At 34.9% G+C, this 27,934-nt stretch overlaps 1 protein-coding gene across 1 annotated transcript; it reads left to right on the plus strand.

Annotated features, from left to right (window-relative positions):
• Positions 1-214: 214 nt before the first annotated feature.
• LOC18422615 (bifunctional dihydroflavonol 4-reductase/flavanone 4-reductase) lies at positions 215-26,014 on the plus strand. The gene is made up of 6 exons (XM_020668105.2): positions 215-366; positions 13,157-13,326; positions 20,355-20,549; positions 22,109-22,268; positions 22,435-22,627; positions 25,673-26,014. Exons 1-6 carry the CDS (start codon positions 249-251, stop codon positions 25,848-25,850), a joined length of 1,014 nt encoding a protein of 337 aa, XP_020523764.1. The 5' UTR covers positions 215-248; the 3' UTR covers positions 25,851-26,014.
• The last annotated feature ends 1,920 nt before the right edge of the window (positions 26,015-27,934 follow it).

Below are 27,934 nucleotides of genomic sequence, written 5' to 3' on the forward strand. Positions count from 1 at the left end.
ATGAGCTATGGAGAATAAGAATCTTGGACGGCTTTGAGAAGGATTTTTGGTATCATGATTAGAAGAATGTTGTCTTTGTACTTTCTCTAGAAACCAAGCCAATGAAACCACTCAACATTTGTTTAAGGGCCTTTGTGACGTATATCTCAACAAGGAAATCCGTCTTTAAGAGAGAGAGAGGCCCCTATAAATTTGTAAGAGAGAGAGAGCTAGTGTTGTTACATTAGATCTGTGAGAGAGAGCGAGAGATGAGTGAAGGCGAGGGCACGGTGTGCGTCACAGGGGCCGCTGGATTCGTCGGATCATGGCTAGTGAAGCGTCTTCTAGAGGAGGGATACGTCGTGAGGGCCACCGTCCGAGACACAAGTACGTTCGTTATGTGAAGGTTTATTATACTGCATGTTTGGCCTAGAAGTCCTATTTCTCTTCAGAAAATTGATTCTTATGTATGACTTCGTCAACCCGCCCCGGTCGAAGTGGAATCAAACCCTTGGAGCAGGCTGATCTGGTTTTAACCAGTTTTTGTGGTCAAGTTCCAAGCTGTTGAAAAACATTCAAAAAACATGTTAAAAAATTCAAAAAAAAAAGGAAACTTATTTGGAATGTGTTCTCTTATTTGAAATGTGTTCTCTAATATTTTTCTATCAATTTAGCTTTGGGAAGTGCTTGGGCATGAATACTTATTTTTACATTTTTCCCTTTGGATTATTTTTAAAGTACCTCTAGATTATTTCAATCATACCCCCATTCACAAATTCCCTTTTTCAAGTCCATTTTTTAACTATTCTTTTACTTTACTTAGATGTGTTATGTTTAAGTTTACCCTAAACATGTCATATTTTTTGGAATTTTTATACATTTTATTTTTATTAATATTTTTGTCCCAGTTTTTTTTGGGTTATCGAGAGCCGATTCCGGGTAACTTGGCCCTGCCCATGTTTGGGTTCCTAGCCCAGTTTGTGTAATTGAACACTACAAATGACCCAATCTACTCACCAAATGCTTTTTTCTATATGAATATTATTGGGACTAGTGTAGGAAACCATGAACCGAGAATGGGACCTGGCTGGGCTGGGTCCAGGTACCCTAGAACCGGTCTAGGTAATTGGCCAGGTCAGACAGTTACTAGCTAGGCAAACAAATGTTTAAAAAATAAAAATAAAAATTAGACACATCCCAAAAAATTATGAAAAATATGTTTAAAGTAAAATTAAACAAAACACATCTAGATGATGTTAAAAAAGTGGTGACAAATATAATTTGAATACACAATTTTTTACTAAGCATATTTTAGAAATAATCTAAAAAATTTGGCAAAAAGTATTGATAGCCAAACCACGTTGTCCAATGATTAAAAAGGTATAAAACCATATTGTAAATAAATTTGTTACTTTTTATATATTTTTAATAATTTTTTGTAATTTTGGTTTTGAACTTGGGAATTTGACTACCAAAACCACGCTTAACCGGACCCGCCTGTAGCCGGGCCTAGTTCGACCCAATCGATTTGTCTAACACTGAAAGGAGACCATAACAAATTTTATATCCAATGGAATGGGGTATATGCGTAAAGTGTCGGATAAAATTTTCCTGAGCTTGGGAAATCTGAACACTAAAGCGCTTTGTATGTTTTCTTTGTAGGATAAACCGTCTCGTCTAAGATCATGAAAAGATCATTTTTTTTTTTGGTGGAGGTCATGAAAATATCATTATTTTAGCCGGTGTATTGGGACTGGACTAGACCAAGGCACTCGTCCATGTTCTGTTTTTTACAAAAAAAATTTACAATTTGACATCTAATGTGTAGAAAGATTGATGCCTTTAATGTTTTTCTTTGTATGATAAACCGCTTCGTTCAATGGTCATGAAAATATCATCTTTTTTTGGGTGGAAATCAGGAAAATATCATCATTTTAGCCAATGTATCAGGATTCGGTTCGGCGAAGGCACTTGTCCACCGGCCGATGCGAGTTGATTGTTTTCAAATCAGTATTTCAAAAATGGAACCAGCCTTGGAAACCGGCAAAGGGTAATCGGTAAACCATCCAATTCAACCGGCCTAACTAAGCAAGTCCCGATCGGTCAAAAAAGTATTAAAAAATAAAAAATATAAAAAATATATTTAAAGTACGGTTAAGAAAGGCACATCCAAATTAAATTGAAAATTAGTGAAAAACTAGATTATAAATAATCGATTTGTGCACAGTAGTATTTTTGAAATTTTTCAAAAATAATCGAAAAATGTAAAAAAACAAAATATTCATGGCCATAACACTTCCAGTCTTTGCAAAAATGATTAGAAAAACATTAAAAACTCATTCCAAATAAACCCCTTTCTATTTTTAGATTTTTTAAAACTCTTTTAAAATACCCAACCGAATTAGCAAAAATCCGAACCAGCCAGTACTCGTTTCTAATCTAACGGACCGGTTCCGAGTTGAACCGACTGAATTTACTAACATTAGTTTAAATGGCGCGTTGGTTAGTTGTGAGGCACTCTTTCAAGAGGTGTGTGATCGAACCCCAACCTTGTCTTTTTTTTCCCTTTTTTTTTTTTTTTTTTAGTTTTTAGTTTTTTGTTCTGTTTTCTTTTTCTATTGTTTTATTTTTTTTTGTAAACCTCCCATTTAAAAATAAAATATATAGATATGTATGGGATTGTAAATCATGATACCATTTACCATTATTACAAGGAAGTTATAATCACTCCTAGCCATTAGATTTCAAATTAGATGGCTTAGGATGTATTACGAAGTTTAATAAAAAACAAATTGAACCTTTAATCTAGTCAATGACATACTTAGGTCTACCCAATTTAAAATCTAACGGACAAGAATGGTTATGATCTCCTTGTACTAAAAATTAATACTCTCTTTCCATATTTTTTCATATGTTATAGACGGATGTACGGGGAGTCTTATGAAGGGATTCGAACCCCATAAATACTAGAAACAAGCCATGTGCAATAACCACTAAGATGTTTAGTGGTTTTTCAAATTAAAATAGGGGATTATATATTATGAGACCATTTATCTTTATTACAAGGACGTCACAATTGCTTTTAGTCATTAGATGTCAAAGTGGATGGCTTTGAATGTTTCATAGATTTCGAGAAATTTTTTTTTTTTTTTTTAACTTTGAATTTAGTCAGTAACATATATCACAACCACTCGATTTGAAGTTTGACCGACAATGGTAAGTGTAACCATGTAAAAGATCTCTTTGTGTACATTTCCTTAAAAGTATAACATAATGCTATTTATAACAAATTCAAGGTGTACAGCCCAGCGAACTTGGTCGAGCCCGGGTACTTTGCTTTTTGCAATGGTAGTATATCAAGGTACATGACACACCAAATGTGTTGTTTTTGGGTTCAGTAAAACCAACGATGGAATCTAAAACCGCACAATGAAGAACTTATGTGCGACAATAGGGTCATGAATTGTGTTACAGTGGCACTCCTCACGATATAGGTGACCTCCACTTCTTTTTACCTAAAACGTGAGCAAAGTTATCGAGACCGGACTGGACTTGTTAGCTTGATTTGTCTTGGCTGGTCTGGCTTAAAACGAAAATGAAATTTCGTCTAAAATCTGTGAAAAATAATGTTTTGCTTGGTTTTGCTAATTAGATAAGCCGCTCTTTTACTGGTTCAACATACCAATAAAATGGGATCTCTTTTTAATATATTTTAAATTTTTAGACTATTATACTTCTACTTCCATTTTAGTTTTTTTAAAGAGTTTCATTTGCATAAGGTTGCAGCCTTAAATAATCAAAGTAAGTTGCACTGCCAATTTTTATGTACTTTTAATGTGTGTCAAAAACTCTCAGGATGTCCTAAAAATCTATCTGTGTCTTTAATTATAAAATTTCAAACTTCAAAAATGGTTTAGATCAAATTGATCTATAAACAAATGATAATCTTGAAAATGGACAATTCAGATAATATGTTGCAAGAGGCATTATTTTTAAAATTTGAAATCTTCTTCTTCTGTTTTTGTTTTTTCATTTCTATGTCTCCATATTGAGATGATCAATTAGAGGGTATTCTAACACCGCAACAGCTTTTTCCAATGGTTTCGCACCTTAATTCTATAGTTCAAAGTTGCAACCTTATATAATTTTTTTCTTTTTTCTAAATCCAATACAACTGATTTATTCGGTGTTTGAACTGGTTTCAAGTGGGCTAGAACCCTCACCAGTTTGATGGTCGGTCCAACTATGATATAACTTAGGTGTGAGAGGGATCGTGGTGAAGATATCCAAAGTATAAACACACTATTGGTTAGCACTCTTGCTTTATTGTGGTCTTAAACCTCCAACAGTGATTAATTTCCAGCAAGCTCTGATTTGTCTCTGGAAGAAGAAGACCAAAAGTTTATATAGAAAGAAAGAAACATGAAAATAAACGACTAGGGAGAAAAACAAAATTGAGTCATCACCCTTAATGATCCAAGGAAGGACTGGCAATGGGCAAGGGCTCGGCTTACCTTTGAAAAACTAGTGCTTGGGCCAAGAATTGGGACCGGAGGACCAGACCAAGACTGAGCCACTACGAACCAAGGATAGGGCAGGGGGTGGGTGGGGCCAAGACCATGCAAGGGCTGGGCAGGCCAAGCCCTTTGTTTCCTTTCTTTTTTATTTATTTATTTCCTTTTTACCCTTCAAGTATATTAGTCCCAGTTAGTCCCAGCCCTGCCAAACCAAGATGAGGCATGGGCCAGGGCATTTTGGGCTCGGATGCTTTGAAATTTATTAAATATAGAAGAATAAATTTTGGAAATTCGTGGGTGAAGAAGGACGAACGTATAGGGTTCTTGGGAACATCGAGCTTGCGAAAACAGGAATCCCAAATATTAGGATCCCACTCAAGATCATATACGTGATTGACTAAATGCAAAGTAGATGAATACAACTATAAATCGCATACAAGAAATATAGTAAACATAAAAATCACATCACAACAATACACAATATATATGGTTCACCCCAAGAGGGCTACATCTACAGGCACGGCAAATTGAAATCCACTATAACATTGAAAATTACATCACAGATTTTTGACATAGAGCTACCTCTCTAACCCTCAAGAAAGTCCAGTTGAGCAAATCCTTTTAGACCCGCTCTCCTGATCGGTACAATCTGCCTATCTTTGATATCTATTTTACAATTAATCCGTTGTCCAAGAAGAGACTCATCTCTATTCCCACAGCTAAACCATTGTCCAAAAAGAGATCATTGAGAGTAATCGAGACTTTCTCTCACTAAAATGAGAAACCACCCAAAATTTTTATGGGAACAGCTTCTCTACAAGAAACTAGTATCTCAATCTATAGGAAGTACATCCATGGTGTTTCTCTCTATATAAAACTTTCTTTTCTTGAAGGGGAGGCCTTGACTCTGATGCAAAGGCTTCTCTCTGCCTCTCTCTTTAGAGGATGCCACATTTTCCATATGGTGACCCAAATAGGACACACATAGTCTTTCATCTTTCATCCCATATGTATAAGGTTATGAGTCCACACTGAATAGAAAACTTTCTATAAGTGTTACATATATCTAAAAAACGAAGAGATATATCCAGAGTCCAAATCTTTTTTTATTTCTATTTCGTTTAGGAAACTTATCATTATCAATCTAAGTCCCACATAATATGGGATTTTCTTATGTGGGCGATTTTGGATAATCACCATATCCAACAAAACAAAGGATAGTTCTTTGAAATTTTTTATGGTTAACCAAAAAATATCATCAATCTTTTTATTTTAGGTATGAGAAACTTCACTATTACAAGAAAATATATGCCCCCTTAATGATTAGGATTAGTACAAATTTACCTTTTTTTTTTGGACTAAATATTACATATTGTATATGTCTAAGTCTGTTAGATAAATTTATCCTTGGGATATGACAAAAGATTGATCGCTATCTTGGCTTCACAACTATACAAGATCTAGAGCACTAAAGTTGTCTTTTTCTAGAGAAAAAAAAGTTAAAAAAAGAGAGTCAAGGGCCTAAAAGTAGTGTGCAAAAACTCCGTGCTTTGCAACATCAAAGCACTCATGAGGGCTCTGCAACGAGACAAAAGCACTTAGTTTTAAATTGCTTTTTATGTCTTACATGTAGTGGCTTAAAAACGGATCAGTGCCCCGGATCGGGCACCCCAAAAATCCATCTGGATCGGTGATCGACGATCTGGATCGAGAATCGGCCGAATCGATCGAATTAATCTTTTTAAAAAATCTAAAAAAATTATTAAAAGTAATTATAAATGTTGTTTTTTAGGAATCCAATAAGAAATTGGGGTACTACATTATTAACTTTCATTTTTTTCATCAATATGCGAATATTAAGATGGTCTTTCCCTGTATGAACTTATGTTAACTATTAAATTTACATCAGATATAAGAAAAATCATGGAATTATCATGGATGAAGTATATAATCATACATGAACTACAATAAAGAATTGATTAAATCGATGAAAAAATAGCCACCAAAATCTCGAATTGGTGGAAAACCCTAATCCGCTAAAAAAGATCCAAATTATTACAATCTAACTAATTATAATCCAAAATTATTACAACATAACTAATTATAATCCAAAATTATTACAACCTAACTAACTATAAAATTATATACTGAAATTGAAAATTGTTGGTTTATATTTTATAGTTATTTTATTATACAGATAATGACAAATCCAAAATATCTTATAATATCATCTAATTTAAAATGTATTATTGACAACTATAAGAAAAAATAGTACATTACATAATTCATAATACAAATAAATTAAAATAAATAAAATAAAAGATTAGATTATCAATGTAGAAATAAATTATAAAGTGGTATGAGTTAGTGTTATTTTTCTATCTTAAAATATCATCTAACCTAATATTTTTTAATATTCAATAAACTATAATTAGAAATATTTTTTTTTTAATATCCTATGAGTTAGTACTAATTTTTAATCTCAATTAACTACTTAATTAATTATTAATCATATAAGGAAATAATCTCGTGAGATAATAGCCTAATAGAGTTTTTATGTTTTATTTGGGTAGGTAAATTTAAATTTTTTCGGTGAAAGATAAGGGTGGTGAGCACCCAATTATTATTTTTAATCATTTTTTTCATTTTCTTATCATATAATTTAATTACTATCATCGGGCATGCACCGTCGGGCACACCATTGGCTTTTTATGTTTAAATTTCAAACGATATTAAAACCTCACGATGTTACGGTCTTAGTAAAACGCAAATGTGTATACATAAGAATTGTCCCCTATCGAAGATATGTTTGATGAAGAAACCCTATAAAAGAAGTAACCCAATTGTTTGTGTTAGCTGATTATGTGAAGAGGACCTCGTATAAGTGGGTTGGTGTAAGGGAATTGGAGCATGTTGATGTAAACGGGTGGGGGGCATGTAATTTACTTTTTTAATAAAAAAGTTGAACAATAAAAAAAAAGAAAAAAAAATTATTGCCTCAATCAGGGTAATTCAAAATTTTTAATAGAAAAGCTGAAAAATCAAAAAAATAAAATAAAAAAATATTGCCTCAATCAGGGCAATCAGGATGAGTCCGCCGTTTCAACTCTACATTTGTCCCACTTTCGATATTTCATAGGAATCGGCACGAGTGGCCGATAACTGAAAAATAAAAAATCATGACGAGTCCGCCGTTTCAACTCTAGATTCATCCGATTTTCGGTATTTCATTGTAAGCAGGTGGGGGCCATGTAATTCAAATTTTTAATAGAAAAACTGAAAAATCAAAAAAAGAAAAAATTTATTTCATCAATCAGGCTAATAATGACAAGTCCGCCGTTTCAAATCTAGATTTCGTCCGATTTTCGGTATTTCATAGGAATCGGCAAGAAGAGGCCGATAACTAAAAAATAAAAAAAATAAAAAAAATTATTGCGTCAATCAGGGCAATCATGACGAGTCCGCCATTTCAACTTTAAATTCGTCTTATTTTCAGTATTTTGTAAGAATCGACATGGGATGGCCGATTCTCGAATCAACCAAAAATCATGGGTCGACTCGCCGTTTTCTAAACCCCTGGTTTCCCAAACAATTGGAAGTTGTGCCGTACCTGCGAAGCCAGTAGTAGCAAGCACAAAAAATTGGATGGGTTTATTTTTTTTGGTTGTTGCGAAGCACTCTCAAACTAAAAGTGTGCTTTGTCGCGAGAAAGTGGCCTTTCAACTTGATCATTCAATGCCTTAGAATGATGACGAGTTATGTGATTCCTAGCTTTAACAGTCATTAAAAAAACTCATTAGTTTACATGTGGCGACCCATCATACTCGTTCAATTCATGGAGGCTTTTGGGCTTCCAAAAAGTGCATTGTTGAAAACTTAAATAAATAATTGATTAAGGTGGGATCATCACTACACGTGAATTGGCACGTATTTGTGCTTCCAAATGGTACACAGCGCAATGACACATGGTGGACATGAACCATATGTGTTGACACTACTAAAAATGCATATGACACTCCTATGGAGTGTCCAATGATATCTCTCTTTTTTTTTAGACACGTTGCATTTTTGGAATGTGGTGCTCCTTTGTTTAGAATGGGGTTTGTATAGAGCTGAGGCTCTAAACAAACAAATTAGAGCCTACTTTCAAATAGTATCAAGAAATGCAGTTTCAACATTGGAAATTTTTGTGAAAGCTTTCAAATATATTTTTATATTTATTTATAAAGTTTAAAGCTTCAAAAATAATGTAGATCTATATATCTATGAATACTTGAAAATCTTAAAAATTGACGGTCCAAAAATACGTTATAAAATACACTATTTTTAAACCTTGAAATTTATTTTTTCTCAGGTCCATACTTCTTGATGTCGAGCTGATCAATTTGAAGATATTTGAGTATCAAAACAACCACTTCTAGTGAAATTTTTTAAGTAGGCTCAAATTTGATTGTTTAGAGGCTCGGCGCTATATAAACTTTTCTCTTAAAAGTATTTTATTTTAAAAATCAAAACTTTTACAAATAAAAATAGTTTGGATTTAATTTTTTTTATTTATTTTCTTATCTAAGATCTACGTTAGTCTATTCCTATAAACAATAATACGCTTTTATCTCGTATACTAACAAACCTTCTAATGTTTCTTCCTCTCCAAGACCTAATTTCTCTCAGTCCAAGTCATTCCAAGTCATGGACCCATGGATCTTCATCGCACATCTTCTCCAAAGTTTCCCTCTTCTCTTTTTGTTATGCTTTGTAAGGTCTTTTTAGTTCACTAGTGTTTTTTGTTTTGCTATTTATAGCATGAATCATATCCGTGATTTGCATCATTTTACTTGTATTGCCTTAGCACTTGAGTTTTATAAGTTTTGGATGCCCGTAATTGTATTTGATAGTCCTTAAAGTTTTCGTACATTTATCTACAAAGTGCAGTACTTGCTTTTGCCTCAAATTTTTAACACTAATGTTTTGATAGCTTGTATTTGTTCTAGCTCCTGAAGAGGCAAGATGCTTATAAATCTAACCAATGTCAATATTAGGATGTAGGCATCAATGAAGACGACATAGGTGGATCCATTAAAATTAACATTGAGAACATAGTATGTGAGGAACCCGTCTTAGAAAAAGATAGATCTATTAAGGGTTCGAGTGATATAGTCATATAATTTTTGATGAATACGTTATGATCCAATTCAATAGCTATGTAAAGAGAGTGATACATATTGAATTTACAATTAGAAAATACTTTTTAGCTTTCTTTCATGTTATTATAATGCAACCTTAGATCGGATTATAATAAATTTTTGATGAATGAAATTCTTATTCGCGAAGTAACATATTTTGGACTACTAATTTAATTAAATTTTTGTTATGCTTTATTACTGTTATGACATTTGAATTGTTGTATATGTAAGTGAAGATATGCACTATAAATAATTTTCAATATATATATATATATATATATATATATATATATATATATATATATATATATATATATATATATATATATATATATATATATATATATATATATATATATATAGATAGATGGGTTATATATGGGTGCGGTTTCTATAATGTTGCAACCTTAAACAATCCAATTAAAGCACACCTCCAAATTTTATCATAACATGCAATTTTGTTGTAAAATTTATTTAGGATTATCTTAAAAACTATTTTCATATCTAATTAAAAAATTTTAAACTCCAAAACTGGCTAAAATCAAGTAGATCTATAAACATATGAAAATCTTGAAAATAGGCGGTCTAGATAATATGTTGCAAGAAGCACTATTTTTGGGACTCAAAAACTTTTTTTTTAATATTCATACATCTTGATGTCGAGATGATCAATTATAGGGTTTTTCAACATTAAAACAGCCTTTCCAATAGATTTTTGAGGTGCATATGTGATTCTACATTTTAAGGTTGCAACCTTATATAAACTTTTCCCTATATATATTTATAGACGTATGCATATATGTAGATATTCATATATTGCACATGTGTGAAATATATATGACAATTTTTGGGATTAGTGTTTCGAACACATCCATTTTTATGTAATGTAGCCCCCTTCTAGTTTGATGCTCGGTTTCATTTTGATTTCATGAATTTCTGCAAAATAGGAATTCTCATTTTAAAAAGGGTGTGGTTTGTATAAGGTGCAACCTTATACAATCCATTTAAGGTGAACCTCCAAAGCTCATCAAAAGATATAATTTGGTATCGAAAATTTCAATGATGACCCGATAAACTATTTTCACATCTAATTATGAAATTTAAAACTCAACAAATGGTACAAATTGAGCTGATCTACAAACACATAAAAATCTTGAGAATGAACGATTTAAATAATATATTACAAGATACACTATTTGTAATACTTTAATATATTTTTTCCACATTCGTACATGTCAAGGTATTTAATTAGAGTTTTTCACTATTAGAATGACTTTTTACGATGGATTTTGAGTCGGGCCCTTTTTCTGCAGTTTAGGGTTGCAACCTTATATATCTTTACAAAATATTTTAGCAGTTGGTATCATAATTAGTACCGCTTGATTTTCATAAAATGGCAGGCTATAGGGGAATGATAGAAAAATTAAAAGATAGTGTGAATTTTGGAAATAAATTTAAATATTGCAAACTAGATAAAAGTAGTTAGGAAAGAAAGCAACTAAAGAAGTAATATTGAAGGACTCAAAATTATCTACAGAATATATTATTTGAATTCAAATTTTATAAAAACTTTATGATATTAATGTTTCATGGATATTAAGGTCGAACTTAGGCTCTGACACCCTAAAGTTCCGAGCCCAATACCCCTAGTTACTCGAACCAGTCTGAATCCTATGCAAAAAAATTAATAAATTTTCTATTAATCATAAAAAAATGGGAGACACGATTTAGGGTTTTTTTTTGGCAAGGTGGTCTGCTTCCCAATCCAGGTCAACTCAACATTTCCCTAGTTGGACTGGCCAAAATCAAGACCCTTCAATACTTGTGCTATTAGTGAGCGTGTATACAACATAGAATAAATAAGAATTTGACTACAAAATACCTCATGACTCTTCATTTTCCTTATAGATTTCTTAATAATCTCCTCTATTATTTCTCCAAACTCTCAAGTGTAAAATCTCATTTACTTAGAAATTCATGTGATTTATTACCTAAATCTGGTGATAGAGTTCCCAAAAAGGATTTATACCCAATATCTCTTGAATGATTTTTATTATGTTTTCGTAATTCTTGATTTTAGAAATTAATTCATTTTGGAGAAGAACTAGAAAGGGATTTTATATGATACTTATCAAAGAAAAATAAGAATCACCCTAATATCATTCAGTTTATCCAAAAACGCTCTACAGGAAAAGAGCAAACGCTTATATAGAAAATAAAATAGTTACAAAAATAGTATTAAATGAACTATAAATGAAAAAATAAAAAAGAAATATTTGTTTAAAAATATCATCTAATTTCGAAGTTATGCATGCCATTAACTATATATTGCTTAAGGAGAAAGAGTAGGGGCTGTTAATTTTGAATTTTCTCTATGGCTCCTTTTTCTAGGTAATTTTCTAAAATCTCTCTCTACAATTAAGTAAATCCTCTTTTGCCATATATCGCTTTTTCAAGAAGAATTGCTACCAAATAGGATGTCCCAACTAAATAACAAGTTTCATTCCTCAAGTTTTCCTAGAATTTCTCTTTCTCTAAACTCTATCAAGTTAAAATAGAACAATTCACAAAATAGAAACTCTTCTCAAACAACTAAATATTTATCTCGACAAATAGCAACTTATATTAAAAGATTAGAAAATAGTTGCGGTTTCAGAAAATAAAAATAAATACAAGAAACTAATTGAATTTTAACTAGCCCATAAAAAGAAATAATATTTGATAGAATTAGAATTCATCTTTGAAAACATTAATTTGAATTGAAGTTGATAGAACAGTTAAAAATATATATTCCACAATTTGATTAAAGGGTGACATTTGTATAATGTGCCCATCTTATACAGGAACACGTCTAGAATTTGCTAGAAGATGTAGTTTTGGTGTTGTAAACCTTTCAATTTCTTGAAAATCCTTGTTCAACCGTAATGAATTTATATTTTCAAAAATTATCTAGATCATGAAAATCTATAAATATTTGAAAATCTTGAAAATAGAAGGTCCTGACAGCGTGTTACATGGTGCATTATTTTTAGGACTTTTTTTATTTATTTTCATATATTTCGAGGTCGAGATGATCAATTGGAAAGTCTCCCAACTTCAGAACACTCCTTTCTATTGATTTTTGAGGTGCACCTCACTTCTATAGTATAAGCTTGCAACCTTGTATAAATGTTTTCCTTGATTAAATATATTTAAAATATTCTTCATTTAAGGTTGAGCATCATGCTACAAAGGTTCCATTAGTTAGTTTCCATAAAAGAGTGCAAGGTGAGAATGATAGACATTACAACACTGCATCTTGATACAAAAAAAAAAACTGAGTGTGAGTGTGTGTGACTATAGTTGATATTATACAAGGTATTAAAATTGGATTAGTTTTCTTCTTGATTCTCTATTCTTCAAACTAAGAATTGCTTTTTCTATCATTAACATTTCAATTTGGTAAATGCTAACATTTTTTCTGCCATTGGTTTATAGTGAACATGAAGAAGACAAAGCATCTTCTTGATTTCCCAAAGGCAAGTGAGAGGCTAACCCTATGGCAGGCTGACCTTAGAGATGAGGGAAGCTTTGATGAAGCTATCAAAGGTTGTCATGGAGTTTTCCATGTTGCCACACCAATGGATTTACAACCTAAAGACCCTGAGGTGAGCTTCATTTCCTAGTCATTTTCATAGAAATGTACCATTTTCAAATGAAGTCTAGTGATATGGGACACTACACTCCCTAAGATGCTTTGTCTTAAGTATGAACAAATTCATTTCATCTAGAACTCTGAAGTTACCCTCTACCTTCAAGAATGAATGGTGTTTGTCCCAGTGATTTACCTTAAACCATAGACCCATTGTCCATGATATATAGATCGCGTAAAAGAACTCTGTGATTTTTTAATGTTTGAAGTTTTAGTAATGCTAAGAAGATGATTACAACAAAACAATTACACCAGCAAAAAATAAGATACTAGCAATTCAGGCAGAGTCAACCATTTTAGCGAACCCATTCACTAGATCATTTGCCTCCCTATAAATATGTATGAAGGAGATATTCATCGAGGTAATAACACCTATGATCCTTAGCCGAGTAGTCTTCAACTTCCAAGGTACCCTATGTTAATTTTTGCACCACGTAATGGCATTAAGGGAATCTCCTCCCACCATAAACAAAATTCTAAATGCTTTTTCTTTAGAATTTATATCCCCTGCAGGATAGAAGAAAGTTCTGCTTCATTAGTACTCATTATCCTACAAGGCCCAAGATATGATAAAACTATATTACCATACCAATCCCTAGAATATTTCCCATGCCTTCTGGGCTCAGATTTTCGAAGGAATTCCCATAAAATTCAATTTGACTTAACCAACTATAACGGAGTCCACACACACTTGAATCTAGGCTTAGAAAAGAGATATTTACTAGTCCCCAAATTTAAAACAAAATCCATCTTAGAAATTTCCCGATCTTCTTTGGTTATTGACAACCAATTCAAAACAATGTGTTGCATTTTTTAGTTAACTCTATTGAGATCTTAGGACACTGTTGGGTGTACTTTTATCACAAACAAGACCAGGATTGTTGATCTGGTTGTTGATGATTTATACTTTGCCTTACGAAAAGTATGAACACTTAGTCCCAATGAAAGACTAAGAATAAAACCACTTGGAGATATACAGTGAACCAACGGAGGATGAGTATGGTTCTCGCCATTCAAGTGTGTCGTGTTTGACTATGATCTGAGCATGGCTTAGTATATAGATTTCGAGAATAGGCCAAGGATTATCTCAACGACATTCTAAACCTCCTCAAAGGGTTTAACCCATCTCAGTCTCAACAACAATCTAAAGCTGCTCAGATATGGGTTAACCATCTCAGTCTTAAAGGAAGTATAAAGCTGCCTAGAGATGGTTTAACTTATCTCAGTCTCAACGGCAGTCTAAAGCTGCCTATAGATGACTTAACCCATCTCAGTTTCAACATCAATCTAAAGCTGTTCAGAGATGGCTTAACCCATCCCATCCTCAACAGTCATCTAAAGCTACTTAGAGATGGCTTAACCCATCGCAATCTCTCAAGCTATCCAAAGATGACTTAACCCATCTTAGTCTCAACAACAGTCTAAAGCTACCCAGAGATGGCTTAACTCATCTCAGTCTCAACAATAGTCTAAATCTATCCAAAGATGGCTTTATCCATCTCGGTTTCAACAGCAGTCTAAAGCTGCTCAAAGATAGCTTAACCCATCTCAGTCTCAATGGCAGTTTAAAATTGCCTAGAGATAGCTTAATTTTAGTTTCAACAGCAATCTAAATTGCTCAAAGATGGCTTAACCCATCTCAGTCTCAATGGCGGTCTAAAGCTGCCCAAAGATTGGTCTCATCAGCTGTCTAAAGCTTTCCAGAGATGACTTAACCCATCTCAGTTTCAACAGTATTCTAAAGCTACCTAAAGATGGCTTGTCCCATCTCATATTTAATAATAATCTTGAATTGTCCAACGATAGCTTAACCCATCGACATTATCATTTTTTGACAGTTAAAACCTTAAAATTTTTAGAGTCAATTGATTTCCGCAAAGATGAGAATTGTTTCTTAGGGAATAAGGAATTCTCTCGTCCAATCGGCGTTGTTAAACTATAGGCTCTTTGCTCTTATCACCCTTAAAGGTTAGTATGGATTAAGTTGGAACAATGAAAGTGGCTACAGCCCACCACCATTAACATTGATGATAACGATGAATATCCGATTCTGCTCCTGAAAAATCTTGTGTTCCAAGGTTCAAGAAGCGCCAACGATTGCATTTGTGAAGATAACCTAACAAAAAGATCAGCAGCATGAGAAGATAAACACAAAAGGTAACCGAAGGTAAACACAAGAAGGTAAACCCCATATGAAGATAAAGATCACACGCTCTAAGATTTATGCTTCAAATGAGTAGGTAAACTCATATGAAGATGGATGGTGAAGATTCGAAGATTCGAAATGTATGACTATCCATAAATCAACGCTATAAAAAGGGATGCTCCTCGGTTGAAGAAGATGTCTCACTTTTGAGAGACACAATTTAGTAGGAGAGATAAGGAATTCTTCAGAGGTTGTGCTTAGGCGAGAACCAAGACTAGAACAGAGAGTACTATTCGATACGTGAGGAGAGAGGGATAATTGTCTCTTATGATTCGCTTGAGACCCATTCCCTTTTGAAGACCAGACTCAAATAATAACAAGTCCCTACTTACATGTATATGGGCCGATATGCCCTCAACGTTATTTTTTCCCTTTAACATGCATGTATTTTATTCTTTAGAAATGGATGTATAGGTTTCAAAGTCAGAATCAAAAGTGTTCGACGTATTTTAATTCTTCAAGTTAATGTAAATGTAATAGAGGATTAAATTTTAGGAATTGCTTAGTACCCAGTATAAATAATAAAGCTTATGTTTCTGATATGAAGTGCACGAGTGAATTTGGCCTCGAATGTGATGTCCTCTGGTTTTCCATCTGCAGTCTAATGTTTGTTTAAACATTTCGTATTTCTTTTCAACACGTCCACATTTTGGAGCGACCAAATATATGTCGACTCCACTGGGGAGTTATTTACCTTTCATCTCTGATAGAGTCTAGGAAGTCAAAACTCTCTCGATTGGTATCGATTCACGATATTTTTTACTTTACTCTCCTGTCATCGCTATTTACCCTGACGAGTAAACCTCTGCGTTAATCACAAGTCATCAGAGGTAACCATAGCTGTAGTAATGACACCTTTCTAGGTGGGAACAATGGAGGTTCCACTGTATGCCTCCCTAATCAAGGGTTAACCTACTTTTCCTAAGGCTGTGGCTATTTGGCATATTGAAAAAGCAGTGACTGGAGTGCAAGAAGCCAAGTCACGAACCTCAAAGCCTTGGGCAATGAGGAAATCTCGCCCTCAAGTAGGTTTAGTCCCAGTCAGCAGATCTTTTAGGGTAGTTTTGACTTACCCCAAGCAACATCTGCAAGTAAAGCCCAACAGCGGTGCGATCGCTCACAATATCCCAAGAAAAGTACGGTCGTTGCGACCTGCAACCCCAGTCGTCCATACGCTAAAGAAAAGTGGTCGGGCCATTCCTACAAAGGCTAAGTCACAATCTAAGCCATCTCGGCATCCCGTGCCTATTTCCCAAGGCTCCTGCTTCTTGCCTTTGATCATACAAGTTCCTCGCTTAGCTGTTAATGCAGCCTAGACGCCGAAGGTTAGACGTTCATATGGACTTACCTCACTCGACTCACGTGGCACTCATTGACTAACAGTTAGGAATCTTCGCAATGCCAACTTGCTTAGATCACCGTATACAACCCAGATACCGACGATAGGTTGTTCCTATGGACCTAACTCGTCTGACTCATGCGAAACCCATCGGCTGGGAGTTAGGAATCCTCACGATGCTAACTTGCCTAGATTGTGTATGCAACCCAGACACTGGCGATAGATGTTCCTATGGACCTAACGCGCCTGACATATGCGACGTCCATCAGCTGGTGGTTAGGAATCCTTGCGATGCTAACGTTCCTACTTTGTTATATGCAGCCCAGATTCAGGCGGTCAGACATTCCTATGGACCTAACTTGCCCGACTCATGCAACACCCATCGGCTGGCGGTTAGGAATTCTGGCGATGCTAACTTTGCCTAGATCGTCATATATAACCTAGATTGCCGACGGTCAGACGGTCTCATGATGCCGATCCTCTCGATTCACCTGATATTCATCGGCCATCGGCTATAAGTTCTCACAAAGATAAGCTACCCAAGTCATCTCGTATTGTTCATTCACATATCACCGCAGTAGAATGTGATTTGAGGCAAGGAAATTACAAGCCTCCTTGTGTTCTCAAGACAGAGTCCAAAAAGTACAAACAAGCCCAAAAGGTGCATGATAAAATAGTTCTCAAGCATGTACACAAAGTTCTTATTCAGTACGTCCTGAACAAAGCAAGAGAAGTCATGCGAGCAGATCAGTGTCGTACATGACCACAACAAGGCTGCAAACCGGGATCAATCTATAACAAGGTCTCACACAACCTAAGAGATTCATTTTTCGAGGTATGGCCGTGTAACATGATTGTGGTAACCACCCAAAATCTCGAGGAAAATGAAAACACCCAAGAGACAAGATCGCCCTGGGTTATGATGATGTCTCATCCCTCTCATCAAATGAGGAGCTCCCACATGCTGAGCCTCTTGCAAAGAAGGCAAGGCATCATATAGCCATCGAAATTCTACACACCACGTGCAGTATCTCTAAAGCACGGAAGGATTCCCTTATTCTTCCGTTATCTTTCTCTTTAAAATTCCCTGAATTCACTACGCCAATCTCGGACAATGAATCCACTGGACCATTTGAACAAGACCCTATCATAAGCGTGTTGATGATGGGAGCAACGAAAGACCAGCGTGAAATTGAAGAAATGGAACGCCATAGGGCGATGTTGCCTAGAAAGAAGCAGAGTTACGAGCATAGACAACCGAGCTGAAGACGTTGAGAGCCGCTAGAAAGGCTCCTAATCCCAATGGACCTTCGGGACAACAGTCCATGAATCCAGCCATGGAGAACCAATCAGCCCCCACACCTATGCCACTCCAATCTCTATCTAACACTGCCTTAATGGAGGAGACAGTGCAAAACTTAGTGATGGAGAAACTACAACCATATTCTGGGGGTACAAACCCTTGACACTTATCAAAAACTATACCCAGTGTATGTTGATGCAATGCCATATCCCGCAAGAAATCAGCGGCCCAAATTCCCAAAGTTTGATGGGCAAGGCTCCCCTCATCAAAACTTGGCCCACTTCATTTCTGTGTGTGCGGACTCAACCAGTAACGGGAACCTCCTGATGCGACAATTTGTACAATCACTATCAGGACCAACTTTCGCTTAGTACTCACGACTACTTCTTGAGACCATATTTACATGGAAGCAAATATAAGAAGCATTCCTGGCAAGGTTTCACAACACATAAAGGGTGGTCCACTTGGTTGAACTCCTCAATGTGAAGCAGAGGGATCATGAACATGTGCAAGACTATATCACTCGATGGCAAAATATTAGCATAAGGTAGGCAACCCACCCCGCTCCCTAAGAACCAAGAGGTGCTCATGTGCATTAAAAACATGAGATTTGACATTGCAGTATACATGCACGCTTCCAAATCCCAGAACTTCAACGACTTGGTAACTAATGCTGTTAACCTAGAAAGTCTTATGGAAGGTTTTGGCCTAGGCCGAAGTCAATAATCATTAGGAGGAATGCAGATAGAGGTAAAGCTAAAGCTGCTCAATCCAAAACTTCCATGACTACTTCGACGATCACCCAAATTGGGGGAGAGGACTTAATTATACACCACCCAAAAGTTATGACTCTCCACAACCGACTCGACTTTCACAAGGAAGAGGAGGAAGAGGTGGATACCACAGACACATCGATAGGGAGTAATCCTTCTATAAAGACTAGGTTTATGAGATCTTCGAAAAGCAATTCCATGTGGAGTCACCCAAATAGTCAAATGCCTAAAAAACCTATAAATTTAAAAAAACAAAAACAAAAGAAATATTAATAAAAGAAAACTCATTAAAAACCAAACTAAACCCTAAAGAGCACTAAAAGTTTAAAAACAATAAATAAAATATAAAAGATGGAATTTTGACTAATTTATTTATAGATGGAAATAATTCAAATAATTCCAAAAAATAGCTAAATATAAAATAGAGAAAGTAGTAAAAAAGTTCATAAATCATCAATAAAAATCATCAAAATTTATAGGAACATGTTTATACATTTCTTTACTAAACAAATATAATTTTTAGGAAACATTACAAATAACACCCAGACTTTCTATGCAAGTTGCCCCCATTCAAACCTCTTTTCTCAATTTTTTACCCAAAATACACTTTTCTAGCAAATACCCCCAAGTAAAAAAAGTATAATTTTTTGACGAAAATACCTTTTTTCAAACATAAAAATTTAATTTGGGCCGGACATTCATGTGACCTTACATGGGCTGCCGGACAGCTCTTTGACATTGTCGGACCCCTTTGAACTAAGGAAAAGTGTCGAACCGCTCTTTGACATTGCCGGACCGCACTTTGGGCCTATTGTCACATCGAATGGGTCTGCTGTCGGACCGCTCTTTGTCAATATCAGACCGCATGGGCCTATTGCCAGATCGTTCTTTGTCAGTGCCAGACCGCCACCTGTACTGTCGAACTGCCACTGGTAATTACTGAACCGACATTACACTGTCGGACCGCCACTGGTTTTACTGAACCGACATTACACTGTAGGACAGCCCTAAGAATACGCTAGACCGCCTTTTCATGAGAAAGATGAGAGAGAGACATGGGTCAAATTTAAACTTTCTTTTATTTTTTTTGGGGTTGGGTGGTATTTGCTAAGAAAATATATTTTGGAGTAAAAAATGAGAAAAAAAGTTAAGTTGGGGATGACTTGCATAAAAAGTCTAGTCTTGAGGGTTATTTATAACTTTCCTTAATTTTTATGAATATTTTGACTTTTTCCATTTAAAGTCCATCTGCAAGGCTAATGATTTCATTATTATATTCTCTGTAATATCTATCGGCTACATACGTAATATCCTTATTTTATTTATTATTGATTTATTGACGTTTTGTTGGGGTTTTATGAAGAACGAGGTGATAAAACCGGCTGTTAATGGAGTATTGAGCATTATGCGTGCATGCCTCAAGGCCAAAACCGTTAAGCGCGTGGTCTTCACTTCATCAAGTGCGGCTGTTTGTATTGGGGAGCAACAATCCGATTATTATGATGAGAGTTGTTGGAGCGACATTGAGTTTTGCACGCGTTCCAAGCCAAACGGATGGGTAGATGCTTCTTCTCTCCTTTAAATATGCACACTTACGAAGTAATTGTTGACATGTAATATGCACACTTACGAAGTAATTTGTAGAAATGTAATATGCACACTTACGAAGTAATTTGTAGAAATGTAATGGTGGTAGCATCCCCACACCCAGATTTTACATCACGGTATCCATTTCTACTGTTAACATCGGTAATTAACACTTTTAAAATGTAACTCTCCCAATCTATTGAAAAAACGTATATTTTGAAGAAAATGTAACTCTCGCAATCTAATCTATTGAAAAAATGAATATTTTGAAAAAATGTAGCTTCCCCAATCTATTGAAAAAACCAATATTTTGAAAAGGTGTAACTCCCCCAATTTATTGAAAAAATGAATCTATTGAAAAACCGGATAGGGCGTCTATCTTTTTTTCTCCACTGAAATACTAAAAAAAAAACAGAAAACCTTGTCTTCTCTTCCCCGCTAAATTACTCAAAAAAAAAAAAAAATACACCTTGTTTTCTCTTCTTCTCTAAATTACTCAGAAATGTGGTTTCAATATTGGAAATATTTGTGATAGCCTTAAAATATATTTTCATCTTTAATTGTAAAATTTAAAGCTTCAAAAATAGCATAGATCGAATAAAATTATGAAAACATGAAAATCTTGGGAATTGACAGTCCAAAAATGTATTACATGATGCACTATTTCTAAAACTTGAAATCCATTTTTTTCTCATGTCCATGCATCTTGATGTCGAGATGATCTATTTGAGGAGAGAATGGGGTTGAGATCGTGGTGGTAGCACCACTTGTGCCTCGACTAAAGTCTAGGCTTCCATTATCACCTAATGCATTAAAAAACCACTAACGATTTAAAAAAAGGAAAATTTCGTATAGAACCTCAACTCTTCATATTATTTCTTAGTAGACCCTCTTTCTATTTTTCTTTCAAGCGGCATAGTGAAATCCCGTACCCCCTCATCTCTTATCTCCCTCTTTTATTGACTTTTGACAATAAAAATTAGCCCCAACAAATCTTTTTATGCCATTTTATCCCAAAAACTTTTTTAATCATCTTTTTCCATTTCCACACATCAAAAATATTTTTGGGTTAAAATGGTATAAAAAGATTTGTTGGAGCTAATTTTTATGGTCAAAAATCAATAAAAGAAGGAGATAAGTGATGAGGGGGTATGGTGAAATCTTTAGCGGTCTTCTTATGCCGCTTGAAAGAAAACGGAAGGAGGGTCTACTATAAAATAATATGAGGAATTAGGATTCTATTCGAAATTTTCCCTTTAAAAAATAGGTAGGGGCTCGTCATCCCCACTAAATTACTCAAAAAAAAAAAAAAAATTGATCTATTTGAGGATATTTGGACGTCAAAACAACCTCTTCTAGTGAAAATTTTGAGGTGGGCTCTAAATTTGATTGCATAGAGCCTGGGCTCTATACAAACTTTTTCCTTAACAATAACGTCATGGCCATGAGATGTGGGCATGTGTACTTCTAGAACCTTGATCACAAAATACGTTTGTGGACTAATTTTTTGCTCCAAAATTTGGGGTATAGATGTATGTTGTTTCGAAAACACTTGCTGAGAAAGCTGCAATGAAGTTTGCTGAGGAGAATAACATGGACCTCGTGACAATTGCACCCTCTATAGTTGTTGGGCCCTTCATCGTGCCAACCATGCACATTAGCATACTCATTGCCTTAGCCCTTATCACAAGTATGCCATTTATTTTCTTCATTTACTTTCTTGAATATTAGTAATTGCCCAAAAAAAGGGAGAGAAACATGAAATGGAAGGAAATGAACTTCTTGTAGCATACTACCAAGTTTTGTTTGCAGTTTTGTTGCCCTAAAGAGATTGAGGTATTGGTGGTTCTCTGTAGGAGATGAAGCTCTGTACTTCATTTTGAAACAGAATTGGATGGTACATTTGGATGATTTATGCAATGCTCATATCTTCCTCATGGAGCATCCTGATGCCAAGGGTCGGTACATTTGCTCTTCGCATGATTTCACCATCATTCAGTTGTCGAAAATGATGAAAGAAAGATACCCCGAGTATGACATCCCTACTGAGTTAAGAATCTCTATCTCTCTCTCACACACACATTTTTTTTCCTGTTTTGCTAGGGTTGAGTTATCTCGACAATAATCCATATTTCGAACTGTATCACGAACTTCGCAAAAAGGAATTCCCCACAAGCGCTATAAAATCATCCCTCTTGTAACATGCAGTACATATTTTGAAAACAAACTAACTCTGTGTATGAACATTACATATAGGAATAGTAAACACAACATGCAATATATTGTCCTATTAAATAAGGGACTGTATACTGTGACAATATTTATCTTTATTACAAGGAGGTCCAATGGCTACTGACCATTAGATATCAAATTAGATGACTTGGGGTATATCATAAAATCTGAGATTTTTTTTTTTTTAACTTTGAGTATAGTCGATAACATACAACCACCTGATTTGAAATCTAATAGACAACAATAATAATGACCATGGCTTAAAAGTAAATGGTCTCTTTGTATACTTCTCCTTTTCGTAAAAAGTATAGTTTGCATAAGGCTGCAACCTTAAACAATCCAATTCAGACGCATTTCTAAGTTTTATTATAAATGTAATTTTGATATAAAATCTTAGGATGACTTGAGAATATATTTTCACCTCTAATTATAAAATTTTAAACTTTAAAAATGGTTCAAATCAAGTAGATCTATAAACACTTAAATTTTTTTAAAATGGACAGTCAAGACAATGTCTTGCAAGATATATTAGTTCGTGGACTTGAAATCTATTTTTCTTTTCATATTCATACATCTCGATTTCGAGATCATCAATTAAAGGGTTTTCCAATATTCAAACAACATTTTATGATGAATTTTTTAGGCGTATCTTTATGATAGATTTTTTTAGGCGCATCTTTAATTCTACATTTTAAGGTTGAAACCTTATATAAACTTTTTCCTTTAGTAAAAGGGTTCTTCTTTTAGTACAAGGGTGATCCTTTAAATGTTCATGTGAGGATGACAATGGGCTGGGCCAGTCTTGACCTTGGCCCGGACCTTGTTCCCCTAGGGCCAGCCCAGACCTTGTTAGGGTCGGGCCGGGCCAAAAACAAATGAAGCAAACAATAATTAAACAAAAAGAGTAATAAAAAACACCAAAAAAAAAAAAAAAAGGTTGGGCTGGTTCGAACCGAACCGGCACTAACCCTAGCCCTGGCCTCAAGCAACAGTTTGTGACCCACGCCCTATTTTTTTAAGGATGGGCTGCTGGCCCATTGCCAGCCCTACGTTCGTGAGGATATCTGTGTCATTCTCCATTACGCCTGATAAATTTTATCTCGGATGTTTTTTGTGCTATAATGCATTTAAAAAGGATGCTCATCATAGCACATCCACTTAAAAGTCAAAAGTACATTATAAAACATATAGCATCGGTACCTATTCCAAAGGAGTATGCCTCAAGCAGGGTTTTAAAACAGATCGGTGTACCGGATCCGTGAATTGGTGATTCGGATCGAGAATCGACTGAATCAGAAAATTAAGTTTTGAAAAAAATCTAAAAGAAATACTAAAATTCATTATAAGTACTGCTTTTTATGAATCCAATAAGAAATGGGGGTACTATATTATTAACTCTCATTTTTTTTTATCAATATGTGAATATTAAGATCTTATTTCCCTGAAATGGGGGTACTACATTATTAACTTTCATTTTTTTTATCAATATGTAAATATTGAGATGTTATTTCCCTGTATGAACTTATGTTAACCAATAAATTTACATCACACAAAAAAAAAAATCATAGAAATATCATGGATGAAGTATATAATCATACATAGTCTATAATAAATAATGGATTAAATCGATAAAAAATGGCAACCAAAATCTCTAATTGGCGCAAAACCTCAATCTGCTAAAAAAACACAAATTATTATAGCCTAACTAACTATAATCCAAAATAATTACAACCTAACTAACTATTATATTATATACTGAAATTGAAATTGTTGGTTTAAATTTTATAGTTATTTTATTATATAAATAATAATAAATCCAAAATATCTTATAATATTATCTAATTTAAAATGTATTATTGACAACTACAATAAAAAATATCACATTACACAATTTATAATGCAAATAAATTAAAATAAATAAAATAAAATATTTGGTTATCAATATATAATAAATTCTAAAGTGGTATGAGTCCGTGCTATTTTTCTCTATTAAAATATCCTCTAAATTAATATTTTTTAATATTCAATAAACTAGAATTAGTATTATTTTTTATTTTATAATATCCTATGAGCTAGTACTAATTTTTAATTTTAATTAACTACTTAATTAATTATTAATCATATAATGAAATAATCCCATGAGATAATAGCCTAATAGAGTTTTTATGTTTTATTTGGGTAGGTAAATTTAAAATTCTTTGGTGAAAGATAGGGATGGTGAACACCCAATTATTATTTTAATCAAAAAAAAATTTATCATATAATTTAATTACCATCATCGGATGTACAAACGGGTGTACACCGTCGAGAGTACACCGTCGAGAGTACACCGTCGAGCGCACACCGTCGGGCGTATATTATTCATGATGGGCGGGTACACCGTTGGGGCTTTCCATGTTTAAACTTTAAATTTTAAACTTGGCATTAGTTAGACTTTTAGTACTACACCGTCGGGTTCAATTCGAAGTCGAATTGGGATAGGTGAACCAAAAATCCCGCCCGTTTCGTGAAACGCCCGACGTGCGTTTGGTAAAAAGCAACGTTATAAAGGGCGATGTTCTACATCGGAGAGATGATGTTTACTGGGGGACCGTGTGATTCGTCTGTAGAAGTTTGACGGTGCTGACCTTAGTGAGGCTGTCAACCCTCCGGAATTCGTGGATGACGATGACGATGTCAGTCGGGCCTTGAATCGCCCGAAAATGGGCAATTCGTTTTTGAAACCACCCGAGTTCCGCTATCGCGCTAGAATTGGCACCCGTGTTGACCCGGGCCATTCCGGGTCACCTCGACCGGTTTTTCAACCCCTGGATTTCAAGTAAGAGCAAATAAATAAAAATAAATTCTTTGTTTCTTTTGTAGGTTTGAAGGCGTTGATGAGACAGTAAGACCCATAAGGCTCCCATCTAAGAGACTTGAAGATCTTGGATTTGAGTTCAAGCACACAATGGAGGAAATGTTGGATGGGGCGATCAATTCATGCCGTGAGAAAATGCTGATGCCTTTCACTGCAATGGAGAGAGAGAGAGAGAGAGAGTGAATGATATGATATGTTATGAATGAGTGCTTGAGGCTACCTATCTAGCATTCCCTTATGGACAAGGGTCATCATTATTTTGAAATCCTTTCTTTAATGAGTTAGATCCATAAACCTCATGACACATTTAATAGAGAACAATTGTGAGAGGTACAAACACTTCTGCAGCACATCATTAGTCTATCTCTTTTTTTTTTCCTTTTTTTTTGACATGTTAACTGTGGGAATGGAGGGCGGAACGTTATGTTGAAGCATCGGCCCCCCAACCAGTAATGCCCCACCCCCATTCCCATTTGCAATATTTAACATTTACTAAATTGTAATTGTCTTAATAAGAAAACATTTTAATTGGTTTTGTTGATATGAGGGTGCATCCCTAGTGTGAGGGTACACTCAAGTGGACCACGCCCTTTCATGTTTGACTTACGTTATTACATGAAAAGAGGTGGGGAGAGGTTGTATCTTTTCATGAGGGGGTTACCCTCCCATGAATGGCATGCATCATGCACCATAAAGGTGCCCATTCATGAGGAGATTACTCCCACATGAATGAGATGACCCTTTCTCTCATTATAAAAAGGGGAGAGGTGGAGGTCTCTACACAACACAACACACATGAAAAAGTGTGAGAGCATAGTCTTGAGAGAGAGAAAGAGTGAGAGAGAGAGAGAGAGTGAGAGAGAGAGAGAGAGTACAATCCCTCTCTTATTTGAGAGCTAAGGAGAGATCCGGCCCTGAGAGATAAATAGTTATGCGTGAGAGTCGAGCTTGTACTGCTCCGATCGCATTTTGTGAAAGTATTCGTGGGCTTCTACCTCACTCGGGATTTGAGGTGTGGAATAGACTTCGGCAGCTCTAGTAGTTGTTGAACGTCCCTACTTAAGTTGATCGTTCATCTTCATATTCGTTCATAAAAATTGTTGTGCACTAAGGTATGTTGCCCGATTTTCGATTGTTTTATTTTGCTTTTGCTTCGACCGTTGGATCGTATTTTGTCAATATTGGTATCAAAGCCATCGTGGAACCAGGTTCCCGATTATACCCGCATTATCATTCCTGCCTTACATGTGAAGGCTTAGCGATGGTTGGCCTATGATGTTGCAAAGTGCACATGATGGTGATATTAAGACCATAGACATGTGTACCATGTAACCTTATATACCAACCACATAGTCGTGTTGGCTTTATGCATGGGCTATGCAAGTTGAGGCATCCTAAACCATGAGCATCATGGCTAACTAATCATGATAGGCCTCATATGATAAGCCGTGCATGGAGGGTCTTACTCTTTTTCTTTTTCCTTTTTTGCATTTTAAGGCCGCATAAAAGGGCATTTTTTTTTGTGGGAGTGCATTTAGGAAGGTGCACCGCTTGCAAATTGTAAGGTATTTAAGATACTAGATCTAAGAAATTAACTTGGTATTGATTACAAGCAAGAGTTCAATGTGGCCACGCGAAATTTTCATATCAAGACTTTTAAGGGTCAAGATTTTTTTTCAAGTAATTAGACAATTAACAACCGTAAAAAAGAAATTATAAGTGCAATCATGGATCAAAAAAACCATGAAACATCCTTATTAATTGGTACAATTTTGTTGTTTTGATTTACAATGGCTTATAAAAATGTGATTACGGATCTCACAAAAGGTGAAATGTTGAGTGGGAGCAATTTTCCTATGTAGCATAGAAAAATGCAATACCTTCTAAATGAGCAATGTACACTTGAACACCTAACTACCATTAAGCAAAGTCCTGAACAATTTGCCACTGAAGAACTTCTCAATGAGTATGAGGCATGAAACAATGCTGACCGTAGCACTTGCTTTACTTTGCTAAATGCTATGGTTGATGACCTTATTCATGAATTCGAGGGATTCACTACGACGAAGGTCATGGGGGATGCGCTTCAGCATAAGTATGTTGGCACTTCCGCTGCTATGTTACGAGCCTTTTCTATGGCTTTTGAGACATATAAAATACTTCCAAATGTGTTGATGACACACCATGTCTGAAAAATATCTCAAATGATACATGACCTAGAGGCCGCTGGAAACAAACTCCGTCACGAGCAACAGATGATCGGAGTG

Source organism: Amborella trichopoda, chromosome 3 (genome assembly GCF_054954075.1).
Source record: "Amborella trichopoda isolate Santa Cruz 75 chromosome 3, AtrichopodaSantaCruz75HAP2 v2.0, whole genome shotgun sequence".
In the NCBI taxonomy this organism is placed as follows: domain Eukaryota; kingdom Viridiplantae; phylum Streptophyta; class Magnoliopsida; order Amborellales; family Amborellaceae; genus Amborella; species Amborella trichopoda.